Here is a 16,984-nt window from a genome sequence, read left to right on the forward strand (position 1 = left end):
TGGGCAAAGAATAGAAGAGTCAAATTGTGTTAAATAAACATTTAGCAATGGAAAAACCCCCAATGACAGAGGCAGGAACATGATGACACCCGGACTGACAACCAGGTTACCACTTGAGCTGTGGTTAGTATTCCCATGGACAATTTCAGCTCTTTCTATATACAAAATTGAACTTCATTCCCATCTCCATCTGTAATTCCAACTAAGGAAGAAGTATGGGTGGTGGCAGCGCTGATGGCACACTGAGAATTACCATGGCTCGGATGATTCGTAATAACCAGTTCAACCATTGTAACCTGCCTGCATCTTCACCTGTGTTCACATCCAGATCTGCACTGGACCTTGATAAACAGGTAAAGCTGATAGGAGTGTTATCAGACAGGCAGCTTAATAAAGAAGTTGTTTATACTGCCTTTTTTAGACAGAACAATCCTCTGAGCAGCACGTTTGCATGCAGGACCTGCAGATTCTACCTCTTACAAGTTCTCACAAGCTGTTTCTTTAAAAGCATATCTTTGTTGGGAGAAGTCACTTTGCATCAACAGAGCTGACATAAAATTAAAACCAGTTGTAGGTGATGTTATGTGCTAAATTTGGGGACAGGCAGACTGGAGCGCACATGCAGCAGATACAGTAGCCAGGCTCAACGCCTGTGTGTGAAGAGTGGAGTTAAAAGTATGATCTTGAAGGAAAAGGTGATAGCACCTAAATGAAAAGCTGATGACTACCACAGCTGGAAGAGATACATTAACAGACTAAAAATGACATATACACATAAAACATAATAGTTTCTTTTTAAAAAAAGGCCCCTTACTAAAAACATGCTAGTGCAAGGGCCAGGAGGGCAGGAAGACAGAAAGCAAGATTACTGCCACACTTCATTTCTCAAAATGTTTGTGATAAAATGAAGAAGTTATTAAGGAAAAAATATAAAATGAACTAAAATACTTGTTAAAAAATAATTTCAAACTTAAAAATCACCCACAGCATTCAGAAATACTACAAGCATCACACAGCATTGAGACAATTTCACCATATTTCAATCCAGAAAAGCTCTGAACTCAAAACATCTGAAACCAGTAGTATAAAAAACAGCCATAACACAATCTCAGATACACTGTTATGAATGGCAGAGGCACTGGAACAACTAGAACAAGGTATCTCAGTAGTGAAGCTGCAACATTCCTCTTGGCACAGGCACAGATTTCTTGTGACAGTTCTACTAGAAATCTGAGGGACACACTCATAGCTTTATAGCTCAGCTGTGAAGAATGATTTCTTTACTGGGAGCCAGGTTAAGGAATTATAAACCAAGTCTGGAAATCTGGCATTCTTCCCAAGACAAGTCCAATTACTGGAGCAAGACAACAAAATATTTAAATTTAAACATCTGCCAGTTTTTGTACTGTGGTTTTGAAATACATGAAGTGATAATATGACAGCAGTTTAAATGTTTCTCCTCCTCTCCCTCCTGTCCTCTCCTGCTTCCCCTTTTAAATTTTTATAGAAGGGAGATTTCTGTAGATGGAGTTTTGCCACTGACTTAAAGGTCCTCTGATGGGAAATTGCTATGAGGAAAGAATCACGCTCTGTGTGTGTGTGTGCTGCAGAAGGCTTGCACATGCCGAATACATTTCATATTCCAAGAACTCCTGTAAATAAATAATTTTTTTGGTCTGTGAGATCAAAAGGAAGTGTCAGTACCCATCTCCTTCAGCAGTCCCGAACCACTTTCCTCTTCAAGACAAATACAGAATGTTTGAAGCATTTTTCCTTACCCGCTCTCGTCTCCACTTAAGAATCCCGCAACAGCACCAGGAAGTTCAGACTTAACAATTAAAAGATAAGATGACATAGCTGCAAATAGAAGCAGAACAGATTTAGTAGAGCAATACCAATATCTCTGGTAGCAACAAAGAGCATGGCTTAACCAGAGTGGTTACAACTGGAACATCTCAGCTATATATTAGACACTATGGCACCAGAATCAGAATTTATTTTCTCATACACTTCCATTAAAAATAGCTGCAAATCCCCAAGTATTGTACCAATGTCAGCTAATGCCTCCAAAGAGACTGTTACAATGTGAGCCCTGAAACAAGGAAAGCATAATACAAAGGACTAAAAGGCAAGACAATACATAGGCCTGACCTCTTACCTGGGAATACAGACCTACAGGCTTGAGACAGACTGCAAGGCTACAGCACTTCTTCCTCTTTTGTTAATGATGACAATAAATAGTAAGATTTGCTTCTATTAATAAAATAGTTCTTAAAGACTCAGTTTTTATTGTTGCTCAATTGCTGCTGTACTAAATAAATGTATGACAAATTTAAAGACAATAGGACTTTAAAGGTTCTTCATCTACTGGATGGTTTGGCCCTTGGAGGTAAGAGGATTATCAGTGACAGATCCCAGTTTCTCATACTAAACCTACCACCAAGATCCCAACAACAACATAAAGTGCAAAACTATGCAGGAACTGCCAACTAGAAGATAAATTGTTAGTTATTCTATAGTAGTGTCGACCTGAAATTTGAAAAGCATTTATAATTCTATTCAGAATAAAGCAATGATGCATACATGGAAATCCAAAAGCTACTTCACCGTATCACTTTTCTCCTTTACTATATAACAGGATCAAAGGCATAAATAAGAGGGATTTTTAAATCACAACTTATACTAACCTGATACCTTCACATACTGTTCACATCCCTTTTTTTTTTTTTTTTTACATAAGCAGCAAGTAATTATATGAATCAAAAAACAGCAGAAAATTACTCAGGAAAATCAAGCTTTACAGATTCAACGAATATCAAAGCCTACATGAAACTAATTTCCATGCTTCAGCAGCAAGTAATTTTAGTAACATCCAACAAAAGTTTAGTTACATTTAAACCTTGATAAAAATTCAGCTGTTGTACTCAAATTTTACTCTTCTATATTTATTAATTCTTTAGAATTTTACCATGGTTTATTTATTAATGCTTTAAAATTAAAACATAAATTTAAAACAGGTAAGCCAGAAAAGTTCCATAAGCTCAAATTTGAATGTTTGTTTTTTAAAAGGAATGTTTTGAACCTTAAAAAATCTGTGGACTAAGACACTGCTGTACTAGAACAGCTCATGTTAAATTTTTAAGAAAGGGAACGTGGTCTCCATAAAGAAAGCAAATTCTTTTAATACAAAGTGACATTTACCTACCGCAAGGTTAAATTAAAACCATTTGGTAGGTCACTAAATAAGGAAATATTCACTTCTTCATAATTAAAAGCTCAGGTTTTTCCAATATTCAAGTATACTTCCCTGTTGACATGTAGCTGTTGATTGTGTCTGGTGAGGTATTTATCTGCTGTCTTGATTTTACTCTTATTTGCATACAACAGAATGTAGATTTAACCACAGATCCTTACAGCATGCATATTTCTAAATCACCTGAATTTTTAAGTAAATTAACACAATTTCTCATGCTAAGCTACAGGCAAATGTGTATTCCACCCTAAGCAAAGGCAGATATTTAAAAAACTAAAGGAAAATTCCTCTAAATTATAATTCAACTTTATTTATGCATTAGCCTTCTTTCTTGTATTATACAATACTTTATAAACAAGCAAGTGACACTTTTCATATATTTATGTCCTTCAAAAAAGATTTAAAAATTAGTTCTTTTGCAGCCTCAGCTGCAGAAAGCTCCAGATTAATTTCCAGATCAGATTTCCTCCTAATATGTAATCTGTCACTCTTCCCTTGCATTCCCATTAGCCTCTGGCTAATCATTTGATCACTTATCCTTTGTTGTACGCTGACTCTTTGTTTTTAAAAGAGGAGTCCTATTTCACTGAATTCCGCTCCCAAGTAAGGAACCAATCATGCACCAAGAAACTTGCACATGCTGAACATTTGTATGCATCTTTCTGCCTTTCTCTGGGCATATGGGAAACAAGCTCACGTAGTAGGATTCCCCCCGCCCCCCCCCAGTTTATATTCTCTTATTTGTTCTAAAAGATGAAGAAAATAAATAAGAAATATTGTTATTTATATCCTGATGCTTAGATAATACATGAATCTCATACATAAACCTGAGCAGGATGCCTACACTAAATACAGTTTAAGAAGTCAAATCCTGCTTTTTCTTCACTTACAAACACAGTTGTAATTCTCCTCACAAGCAACAGTAGCTTTATTCAGCATGAAAGAAGAGATGCCAACGACTGTGCCACCCTCTGAAACACGCTACCAAGTGAGCAAAGAACGTTGTTTGCTTTGTAAAGCTGAAACCAAAACAGCAAAGCATCTTCACAAAGGGCACAGCAACTTGAAAAAATCATCCTGAGTGGGAATCAAGCACATACAGTATGACAGACAAAAAGTCATGTCTCCTTTGCTCTAAATTAGAAATCTTACTTAACTTCCCTGATGTTTACAGAGACTGAAGCTGTGTCAAGTTATATTGTAAAAATTAATTGTCAGCTATCCTTGGCAATCTTAATGTGTAACGGAAGGAAGAGACTACCCAGTCACAAGGCTAAACCGTGACACAAGTGAACACAATGAATAGTGCACCTTGTGCTTTGATTTATTCCACTTTTAAAGTACTGACTTCCTCTGGCATTTTGAAAATAATTTTAATGTCTTAATGGCTAACTTTTAAAGTACCTTTTATTACATACAAAAATTACAATAAACACATTCATCTTTAGAAGTCAAGCGTTTGAAAAAAATTAGCAAACGTCAGAAGCAACATTCCCTTCCGAGTTCACCCCCCTTGCACACAGAGTACGAGAGAGCAGACCTTACTGCTCTTGCAACACAGTCTCATCCCCTAAATTAAAAAAAGAATGTCATGTTTTCTTCGTGTCATCTTCTCTTTGCAACATGAGACATCTATCTTTAGCACTGAGACAGGTTTCCCGCAGAACGAACCGTGTACAAAGACGTAACTTGAGGGTTTAGCAACATGCAGATGCAACAAGTGCTGAACTACAGCTACTCGAGCAACCTTCATACAGTCACTTCAAATTTTCAGGTCTTGGGCTTGCATGTATCACATTATTTCAAAATAACTTTCAGTATGCACCAAGAACTACCTGATGGAAAACTAAGCAGGTTGGAACTTCTCAATAGGCCTTGACACAAAAATGCCATGAAACAGTATTCAGCAGAAATCAAAATTATCTTACCACTTCACTATTCAACAGGCTTACCACTATCTTGAAAGCACCAAGAAATTACACTCTTAAAATACATTATCGTTTTGCCATGTTTTGAAAACTTGGTATTAGCTCTTTGACAGAAAAAAAGATGTTTGTAAAATATAAAATAGGGTTCTTGCTTTACACTTTTATTATTATAACCTGTAGTGCCACCAAGAGATGGCAGGGGGGCTGGAACTAGATGATCTTTAAGGTCCCTTCCAACCCAAACCATTCTATGATTCCATGAGACTCTCTATAAATATACATACCATGCATACATTATTCAGCATGTCTTTACATGGTACAACACTGTTTAACACCGAGCATGTGAGCCCCTACCTGAAAAAATATTAGTTGCTGGAGAAAAGGGAAGCCAAGATTATGTTTTTTAGAATAGTCCTCAAAATATCTCTTCTGAGGTAGGCCAATCTTAAAATCAAATTTGTGAGTGGCTTTTTGGTTACCAGAAAAAGAGTGTAACTTTTCCTTATTACCCTACCCAAAAAAAAAAAGACCAATTGCTGAAGTCCATAGCAATGATGCAAGAAAATATGTACATTAACTTATGTGCAAGCATATCATTTAGTCCTTCCTTAGAAAGGAAGAAAATGGCTGGTGAGAAATCCCTTCAAATAATTTTAATTCTAGGGACTGAATCTAATTCTTCTGGTTAGTTTTTCCTAATCTACCACTGTAGCTGATCATATTAGAGCGCTATAAAGATGTCTTACATTATTAAGCACTGTGCAAAAATGGAATCAAGCTGCCCTCCAAACTTCACAGAGAAGACAGGGCGCTGGTAAAAAATAGTTTCTATCAACACAGCCACGCTGGCTGTTCAGCTCTTACTTAAAAAAAATGAGGGGTGCTGACCTGGGAGTCGGGACAAGTAGACAGAGCAATCTTGATTCTCATCTGGGGGAATACCAGGTAAAACAGAGATTATTCACAAATGCTTATAGATAAATAAGATAAATGAAAATACTTCTCTCATCGTTTAAGAGTTCAGTTCAGCATGATCTCTTATTTTCCCAAAATACTGAAAAATATTAGAGGCAGAAATACAAAAATATTAGAGGCAGAAAATATTAGAGGCAGAAATATTAGAGACAGAAATAGCAGGATAAACACTCCCAGTCACTGCACACTCCAGCCCAACCAAGCTGGATCTTTCATAGCAACTGCATGTGACAAACCCCTTTGGGCTCCTGTCTCCCTTTGCTGGTAGGGAGGTTGTTTAAAATTGAATCTGTCCTAATCCAAACAATATGACAAAGTTAAAAAGGAAAGCAGGGAAGGATTTCAAGAAAGAAAATGAAACTAAAGAGGATTTTGGGCAAGCTCCCATTTTTCCTGTCAAAGAATTATAATGGAATAGCAAGTACTTCAGTACTGCATTGAGCCCTTTGTAAGTAATTAAAATTGTGGAAATATCAGGAATTAGGCATGGATGCCACTGAAAACCATCGAGTATTTTAGCCCTCACATCATATGGCCTTAAGAGCACGCTCTTTGGTTTTCATTTTGCAATGAAACCTCCACATATTAGGTTTTAAGAAGTCTCTCAATTACTTGATGTATTGTTTTTAATATTTCCTCTTAGAGGAAGCTTAAAAAACAAAAAAACCTTCTTGGAATCATTAATTTGTTTTTAAATAAAGATCTAGAATGGAATGTGTGAAAGAAGATGCAATGCTGTTCATACAGAGGAGTTCTGAGAACAGAAATAGGTTGTCAATATCTTTGCTAGTCTTCACATTATGGACACTCATCTTGATGAATCTCCACTCCCCTGTTTCTCTTTCCTTCCAACTTTAGCCTTTACCTGAATTACTCTCAAACTTGCCTTAAAAAAAAAGACAACCCCCCTCCCCAAAAAAAATTATGCCAAAAAAACCACAAAAACCCTGAAATGTTTTCCACAGAGCTCATCATAAATTCCATCCTGAAGTACAGCTGCAGGTTGGGATTTTTGTCAGGTTTTTTATTTAAAGCCAGCTAAATATTCTTTACAGTATCAAACTTCCCAACAAGCATTTGCTGTGATATGAAAACACAAGAGCACGGGTCATCAATTGTTAAATTAATACAGGAGCTGACAAACCTGCCCCTAATTAAGGCAGCTCTGCACTGGAAATCCTCACTTTGAATCAGTGAGGATAATTAGGCTTTCAGGTCAAAAGCAAACAGCACTGTGAAAACAAACATTCAAGTTTGTTTGAAAACAGAATTAGATTTCCCATCCTTAAAGGAAGCTCAGTAAATTTCTTAAGGTATTAATGATGCAGGTCTCAGCACATAACAAGCTGTATTTTATTGTTCCATTATTTGCACCATTCATTTATTTTCAAAGTCTGCAGAGTATTGTACTCTGACAACAAAAAGGATGTTCCCATCCACTCCCTCATTCTCAAAAAAATATTTTCTTCATTTAAATTTGAGAAAAATTTTCTAAATATTTTTAAAACTTAAATTTCAGAATGGATGAACTCTGAAAGAAAAAAAAAACAAACTTGCAAGTCAGAAATTACCTTGATAAGACAAGGTAGTTTTCTCTTTGGGTTGTTTTTAATACATGCACAACGTTTAGAAGTACTGAGAACACACATACACTCCTGCCCAAAAGCAAATTCATAAGTTCAACATTTTATGGTTTACCTCACAAAAAAAAAAAAAAAGGAAAAAAAAAAAAAGAAAAATAAAACAGGAGAAGGCTGGAGGTTCCAGAGGTGCCCAACCTCCCCGCAGCCCTCCCGGGAAGGGCTCAGGGTGTGCGAGGCCGGGCTGGGCCAGCAGATGGAGGTGCGGGAGCGCTGCTTCGGGATTCACTTCGGGGAAGGTTGAAAAATAGGAACTATGCAAAGTTAAATACATATTTAACACGTATTACATTCACAGCGGGGTTTCCGTGTATTGACCATCACGTTGACTGTATTAACAGGCCATAAAACCCAGGTAAAGAACTGAATCTCCCATCAGAATTAATCCTGTAACTTCTATTTACTGGCTACGGCATCCAGGCAGACCCGAGGATAAAACAGCGCTCCAGGGATACAGAACAATCTTTTTTCCTCATTACTTCTTCTTACAGAGAAGAAAAACGTGTACCTTTGAGGACATGTTAACTGCAGAATATTGAAACAAAATCCACAAGCACCAGTTACAGAAACTGCACTTAATTAAATTGTATTTATACTACAAAGCAAACAATTCTTTGTAAAATTAAGATACCAGTCTGGAAAGCTTGGTTCCAAAGAGCGACTGCAATGATCATTTGGGTACCAGCCAAGACAGGGTAGTTACTCACACTGATCCTCAGCACCACAACTCCCCTGTGTATCTCAGCCCATCGAAAAAAAGTGAAAAAAAGTAAGTTTCTCGCAAAAAATCCTCAGGCAGACCACCTATGCTACACGGCTGCACTGCAGGTTCTACTGTTGCACTTAATCCCACTGCTAATAAATTTTAAATAATTAAACTCATGTTCTCAGCAGTTTCAATTTAGGTCTCTGTGTATCACAGCTACCACCAGTCATATCTCCCTCCAGCAGTGACCTTCAGCTGATACCAGCCCGCAGCCCCGAGAAGTATGCTGTAAAACTCTCCCCGTACTTCCTGCTAGACCTCAACGCTGAGGATTTGTTAGTGTTGGCAACAGGCTGAGAGCTGCTCTTGTGCAATAACTTTATTGTGTTTGTCTCCCATTTTTCCACCAGCTTTGCTAAAATAAATCCTTCTTTAACTTCATTACGTACGCTTTAAGATTCCTACCGATTTTCTCTCGGACACAGGGCTGTGGACTGTCCTCTTTTTCAGTCCCATCTGCAGAGAGGACAATTCCAGGAGGAGAAATTCCTGTCTTTCCTCCCTCCTTCAAAAAGCATCTAGGAAGCTTGCAGAACTTCCCTGGCAGGAGAGGGGGAAGGGCTGCCTGACGCCGAGCCACAGCTTTGGCCCACTGTGCCTCATCCATCACTTCCTAGAAGCACAAGGCTATTCAAACAATAGCGGGGACTGGGTCCAACTCCAGTCGCTCCTGGGAAGGATTAACACAAAGAGCCAGCAGAGCCGTGTAACTCGGCCTCTTCCACAGCAGCCTCCCTCACGCCTTCTACACCTCCAGGCATACGACCTCCCCAGGGTCCTCTCTCTCCTCAGAGGGCACCTGACAAGGTCTGAAATCCTTCAACATCATCTTCTGCACGGCGGGGAAGAAGTGGGACATTTGGAAGATCACCCCACTCACAGACATGGGGTGAAAGGAAAGGGACAGGAGGAGAGGATGAGCTAAATAACAGCCTGGTAGCAGAGAGTGCAACTTGATAGTTTCCTTTCTAGTGTCCAGTTTGCAACCCCACAGACACACTATCTGGCTCTTTCAAGAACAAGGCAGTTCCCATGTAACTAACTAATCACTAGTTATTTAAATTAAAGTGCTGCTGGATTGGGCCAAAATACTGACAAATGGAACAATAGAAAAAGGAGTAGCTCTGGCCATCCCATTCAACCTTTTGGTTTCACTTTATTAACAAATATCTACATTGCTAGAACAAGTACATATTGATACAAGGAAAGCTGTGCAAATATTCCCAAAGTTTAATCACTCTAAACTAAGAATTTGTATATGTTCTATAAAGTCTGTAAGTCACTGTATTTGAGATTACCTGAATTTACATTTGGATATCACAAAGATAATGCATTATCCTGATGTATCCTTAGTCAATCCTTGGTACTTAAAATGGATTAAACATAACACAAAGTGTTCCAAGAGACAACTAAAAATCTGCAGCAAGTTGAACATGTTAGAGAGAAATGTTACGAATCCAAGCAGTAAACTTGAAATTTTTTTTAACCTTTTAAATTCCAAATTTGACTAACCAGTGCTTTCCTGTAGCTGTACAATTTTTTTTCTTCCTTTGGGTATCCTGCTAGTAGAAAAATCAACTCAATCTACACAAATCCATAAATGGATTAGGATGTCAAATTCCAATTTGCACCTTAAGCTTTCTTTTTTAAAAAAGCAAAGATAACAAAATAGAAAGCATAACTATATTAAAATGATTACTAAAAAGCTCTCTCCACAACAAATCAATGCAAATCACTTCTGCACTTACATTATTTTTAGAAGTGATCAGACCAAACTCCTAAAAAGCCCAGACCAGATGCTGAGAGTGACAATGACCCTACTAAAGATGCTTATTTTAATCACAAACCATCATTCATTATCTCATGTCTCCAATCACTTTTGAAATAAGATACCGTATGATGCAACGTATCCAGGTCTGATGATATGAAAACAATTTTATTTTTAGCCTTACTCTGAAATTAAAGATGTTGACAGAGTCTGGACATCTGCCCGGCAGGCACAGTGCTGCGGGTTCCTTCAAAGGGACAGAAAAGCAAAGAGAGGGGAACACCTACCAAACACCCACCACCTACCCTTTTCCCAGAGGGGAAAGGGTAAGTTTTACACTTTAATTCCAGCACAGCTCCCATTCAGGACAAACTATGCTCCACAGTTTTACCACTCCCATTTAAAATCTGCAAAAGGACAAGACAGTTTCCTTTCTTTCTATGCATTTCTTCAAGAGTCAAGGCTCAGTGAGAGGTGAAGAGAACTCTCCATCCCTCCTTTTATATTTATTTTTTATTTTTTAAGAACCCATTAGCCTGCAGTATAGTCATCTTCAAAGACAATTCCTGACACAGTGTCGCTCTGCTTACTCGGACTGCAGCATCACAGGACTCTGCCAAAGGCAGCCAGTCGTTAAGGAGAGAAAAAACACAGCTGGGAGCTCTGTTCTCAAAGAGAAATCTAAATACTAAACAGAAGCTGTGATAGCTCCTTGCAACGACAGCACAATACATCTTCTGTGGGGGAGAAGGTGCCAAGGAGGCCCAATTTGCAACCCATGTTTCCCCATACCACCCTTCCTCACAGACTGGGGCATGTGTTGCTGTTACTAACACAGACTCAGAGCAGGAAAGTCAGCTTTCTCTTTTCGGTGCATTTGAAACTACGTGATCTTTGCAAGCGAACGTACAGGATGCAGGAACTACTACTGTCCAGTTACAGGAAATACATTGCCCTTGGAACCAGAACCACCAAAACAGACTTGTGAAAGCTTTCATCAAAATCAGGTCACTGGAAATATAAGAAAGAAGAGCTTCAACTTGCAAAAACCTACTTTTGACTAGTTAAATGGAAAACCACTGGTTGGCAAACCAGGCCCAACTTACTGGCAGAGAAGTCCACTGCAGAAGATGGAATAAGCAGTCTGATAATATCCAGCGTGCACTAGTTTCAGGCTCTAGAGTTACTGAGCTGAATTTTATTAAAAATGACACAGAGAAGGTTATGAACTGCTATGAGGAAGAAATGAGAGTCATATTTCCTTAGACCAGAGTCTCACACACGATCCCAGAGTCTCCAGAACCTGTACTGTGCACCCTTCCTTCTCTAGTACTACTTGGAGGGAAAGGAAATTAAAAAAATTGTTCATTGCTACAGAACATCCTCCGAAACCTGTATGAATAAATAATCCTTAATCTTGGAATTAATATGTTCACTCCTGACTGAAATGAATGCTTGGGTTTTTATAGCCATCTCATTTAGGCAGTTTTTATTATTGGAGCTTTTAGTATAAGAAAAGATTCCAATTTGATCTTAAAAAGCAGTTACTTGGTCTAGTTCCAGGTCACTACATAGTGACAAAAAATAGCAATCATGGAATTGTCTGGACTCGACTAAACTAAAAAACAGCAGGGCTGGAATGTTGTTTCCTTCTGTCAATGTTTGTGAACATATGTATCTTCTTGGGGGCAGAGGATGGAGAGGAGGGAGCTTTCACATAATTCCCTCAACTAAAAGAAAGTATCCAAAACACTGATGGTCAAAAAAAAAATTTAAAAGTCTTCTGTTAAGTAGTGTTGACTTTCAGACAATTAATTTACAAGGGCATGACTACTTAGTAACTGTCAAGTATGTGAACACACCTGAGTAAGAGTTTAAATGCTTAGGAGATTCCTTTAATACAAAGACAGCTAGTGTTATTTTATTGTCATGCATCAAGAAAGACAAAATAAGCATAATCTAATGGGACAGCCCAGTATATGATAATATAATCAGCCCACATGATAAAAGTCAGCAAACTAAACAACCCCTCAAAAATTTAAAAATAAAAAAAAAGTTATTGAACTAACAACAAAAAAAAGCAATCATTAATAAAGAACATATGAAACTTCATGGCTAAGTAAACATTCAGTTGTTACACAAATCACTAAAATGCAAAAGCAAGTTCCAACAGCAAAAGTCAAAACACATGATATGATAAAATGCAGCTACCAGATGCAAATGTCCAGGACAGCAGAGAGGCGATTATGCTTCCTCAGCTCCTTCCAATTAGCAAAGCCAGTGAAAATGGACGTGCTCCACATCCTGTGATGCAGCACCAGCCACACAAACCAACCCCCATAAGTGCCCCCATCTACCCCACGACTACAGCGCTGCTGCTTGGCATGATCACATGAGGCTTTCTTTAAGTTTTAACTTCCCCTTTTAACCAGTCTTTTAAGAACACTTTCATTTAATTATTGCCTTTGGTGTTTGAGGAGCTTTGGAGACCATAGAGGTTATATTCCACTCGATTAATACTGAGCATCTGAAGTTTCTTACCTCCAATATTCTGGATAATTATTGTAGTTGCAACAAGGACCTATAAAAAAAAAATTGATTTCTTTTAGAAAGGGTAAGGATAACTAAAATCGTATGTCTATAGCAGTCATAAAACACACATGTATTATCTTAAACAGACCAGATGTAGAAGCGATAACTAGTACTGAAAGGAAGGGCATCTTCTCTTCAGTGAAGAGTTTAACACACGGAAAACAACACAATCTAAAATGAATATAAAAGCAAGAAACCTCGCTGAAAATAACGCATTTTCACTCAGAGATGACAAAACAAGAGAAGTTGTGGAGTGAAGCCTGTTCTGAAGAAGGTGAGCTTTTTTTAAAGTCACTGAAAACACGTTAGTGCATTCTAACTGACATCAGGTAAGTACAAATGGAAATGACCATTCACCTCTGAAAAGACAATCAGGCAGCAGAGATCTGTACAATTTACTCCCTCATTCCAAAAACCTGAATATTTTTAACTGGCATGAATGTCATTATTCTTTTAAACTTGTAAACTGAATAGACTTTTTTTTTTCTTTAGCATTTGTGATTAGTTCGATATGAATAATATGGAAGTAGAAATGATCACAGACCATTAAAATATTTGTCCAAATCCAAAGAATAAACTTCCAACTGAAAAAACCCTAAAAGTGTCTAAAGTTTTCCCAGTGTTTTCTTTGCAGTTCAGGTCTAAAATAGTACAATCATCTAGAAGATTACAGATTTTCTTTTTACCCACTGCTCTGCTTGATGTAGCAGGACCTTCCTGCATAAGCACTACCATTAATTTTCAACTTGGAAAAAACTAAGCCACAGTTAAAATTTGGACTTTTCAATCAAATCTGAGAGCAGAGTTGCCATTCTTTCAATTGATCAGACTGAAAATCATATCAGATTTTAAACAAATTCAAAGTCAGTTCAAAAGTCACCAGGAGAACTAAAAAGAGAAGGGGAAAAAAAAAAAAAGTATGGTATTCTGGAATTTGCCATAGAGGGAAACAACTACTTCATGCTTTTGGAAAGGATGAATCAGCAATCTCCCAATAGCAGAAAAACTCCATTCTCACAAATCTCAGAAAAATAAGTTTGACAAGAAATCAGCATAAGGTTGAACAAGTGCTCTACTTCAAGAGCAGTTAACCAGTAGCTTCCTGTCAACTTAAGATGTCAGTTCAAGTCAGGTCTGTCTGTATCACTGGCAAATGACTCGGGTGAGGGAAGAGTAAGTACTACTTTAAAGGGAAAAATTAAAAAGCCACCTGTGCCTGACTAAGGTGAGGAGATCTCAGGGAGAGGATCAGAATTCAGAATGGTTGTGGTAAACTAGAGAAGTCTAAAAATCAATGAGATCAGTTCAAAGCAATGCATTCAGGAAGGAGATCTCAAAGATATGACTTAGGAGTTATTACACTAAAGAAAATAGTCTGATAACTCAACCAGTAGCATGAAGCACCCACAGAAAGAGCAGATCTTGTTTTGGGATGTAGCACCAGACATGTTCTATCTAAAATGCAGGCAATTATTACATTTCTTGTCACTGTCAAATTCTCAGCCAGGTTACTGTGTTCCGTTTTGCAGATAAGTTTTAAGAAAAGCATATAAATACCAAGGATACTTCAAGAGAGAAAGGTAAGTGTTCCAGAAAATGTTAGTTCGTCAGGAAAGTTTGGTGAACTTCGGTTAATTATTTCATCAAAACAACAGCTTCCCAACCTAGAAATATTCCAGTGCTCTCCATGCACACTGAGAATAAAAAGACTAGATATTTTTTAGCACAAGTTATTTAAACTGAATATTATGAAAAAGTGTATTAGGGAGAATAAAAAAAAAAAATATATATATATACTGATGCTGACTACACAGTGAGGTTGTGAAATCTTCATTTAAGCTTTTAAAGAACAGATCAGACAAACATCTGCCAAGAATGGTTTATGTATGGTTACCCGTGCTTCAGAGCAAAGACTAAGTTATATTTTAATATCTCCTTAAGCTCTACATTTCTGTGACTTCTTGCATCTAACGGCATTTGGTTAATGTGCACAGAAGAGCTCCTGTGAAAAAGAATTTTATTTCATACCTTGATAATATCAAGGTTTATTATCTCTTGAGGTTGATTATATCTTAACTTTGATCAATAAATATTGATTCTCACAGGCTACACTCATATTTGCTTCTTAATGTTAATGGAAGTCTTACAAACACATAGTAGCTTGGATTTAATTCTCATTTACATTAAAACAGAAGAAATTAGACTCTAGTCTGTTTTTAAAAAAATTTATGTTGTTCCAGTGAACCACTAAAATCACACTTCAGTGTGGTAAAATATGCTTTTAGTATCATGGAACTGAAACATAGAGCACGGAATTCTTAATATTAAACGTGCAGTATTCACTACTAATATTTCCTGTGCACCCAGTATTACTGGACAACATTGTCTATTAGGAAAAACAGATTGGGTACACGCTACCAAAAAGGCATGGCTTACATGATGACTACTGGTTTAGTAGTACTGGGTTAGTTTACTGGTGGGTTTTGCTGTTTTGTTTTGTTTTTAAATCATGAGACAAAACAACAAGTAAGAAACATTTATCTGGTAGAGTTCAGTAAACAAAAGAAAAAAAATTAACATGCATTAAACATACTCTTCTTTGTTCCTGTTGTGGAAACTACATGAAAGGCAAAGGCTTATCTTGGATCTCTATTAAATGCTCGAACACCAACAGTAAATCACTTACCTGTTTCTAAACAGTTTAGAGCAGCGGTACGATGGGACCATAAGAAACCTGAAACTGACTGCTGAGCCAACCTGGCAGTAATGCCAGTGAGCAAATACTTGTACATCCCACTAAAAAATGAACACACTGACAGGAAAGTAGCACAAAATCTTGCATTTAAGGAATGTATATTTTACAGTTAACTAAAGTTTGGGTGTCCACAGACCACACACTAACTGAAACGTAGCGAAAAGCTTCAAGACGTAACGGATTTTCAGTCACACTACGACGTCAGTAATTATATTACTTATTTCATCTACATCTCTTCACTAAGCAAAGAACAGTTGTATATTAGAAGCATGAGACCAAGAACTAAAATACACAGGTAAAAATAAATTCTCACCTTTCCAGTTGATCCAAACGCAAACAGGCCGAGGTCTTCGTAAGAAGTGACAGCTGTTAGCAGGGAGAAAAATAAAAGCTAAAATATTTCTCACTTCAAAATCACTTGAAAGATCTAGCTTTGCTTTCTTTCCCTTTTTAAATGAACATAATTCAGGACAGAATTAAAAGAGAACTTTATAAAAGCAATTTTGTAAATAAAAAATACTATATACACCTATACTCCTGCTTCAAAATACAGCTATATGCTCAACCATTCAGAAACTCTCCAGAAACTCAATTTAATATTAAAAATAGTAACATTTTAAAAATAATACTACTACATTAATGGCAAATTGCCTCCTCCCACATATTGTTGCAAGCCATACTACAGAAGAATACTGAAACTAGCCTCAACCATTAGAGATATTCTCCTATTTTATTTGTTAGAAGGGTACAGGTTTTTTTTTCTTAAATTAAGACACCAACAGAGGATCCATTTTTATCTTTCTAAGAATATAAACATCAATCACCATCTCGCCAGCTTTGAAAACCTTGGCACTATTTATTTGCAAGAGAGCTGAAGGTAAACACCTTCCTTGGTTGAAATATATTATTAAAAAAACAAAACAAAACACACCAAAAGCAAAACAAAAATCCTGCCCTTACCTGCACCTGACTTACATAATCACATTAAAATAGCCTGTGGTTTCCTGTAGGCTTTTGTTGAATTTTAACTGAAGCTTGCTTCTAATATTGCTGGTAACTCAAACCAACCCCTTCTCAGAAAGAAGGAAGTCATATTAAAGTCTTTCATTGTTGCTCTGTATTTTGTTATTGGAAACTCAAGCAATATCAAAAAGATGAAAGTTTTCTGAGAAATACCACTCACTTTCTCAGTATATAATAAAACAGTCCGCAGTTGTAAATGCCTCAAAGGGTAAAATTAATCTCAAAACCATATAATTCTATTGTCACAACACTTGCTTTCTCTTCCGTGGTTCTACTTGGTGCAT

At 37.2% G+C, this 16,984-nt stretch overlaps 1 protein-coding gene across 1 annotated transcript in view; it reads right to left on the reverse strand.

Moving 5' to 3' along the window:
- The window catches only part of SLC38A6 (solute carrier family 38 member 6), a 39,829-nt gene that overhangs the window by 18,586 nt on the left and 4,259 nt on the right, over positions 1-16,984 (reverse strand). The window contains exons 3-5 of the mRNA XM_010168945.2: positions 15,991-16,043; positions 12,872-12,911; positions 1,779-1,857 (exon numbers count right to left, since the gene is read on the reverse strand). Of these exons, the coding sequence (XP_010167247.2) occupies positions 1,779-1,857; positions 12,872-12,911; positions 15,991-16,043 (172 nt within the window). The remainder of the gene's footprint in view (positions 1-1,778; positions 1,858-12,871; positions 12,912-15,990; positions 16,044-16,984) is intronic.

The sequence above is a fragment of the Antrostomus carolinensis genome, unplaced genomic scaffold, assembly GCF_000700745.2.
Source record: "Antrostomus carolinensis isolate BGI_N321 unplaced genomic scaffold, ASM70074v2 scaffold12835, whole genome shotgun sequence".
NCBI classification, from domain to species: Eukaryota; Metazoa; Chordata; class Aves; order Caprimulgiformes; family Caprimulgidae; genus Antrostomus; species Antrostomus carolinensis.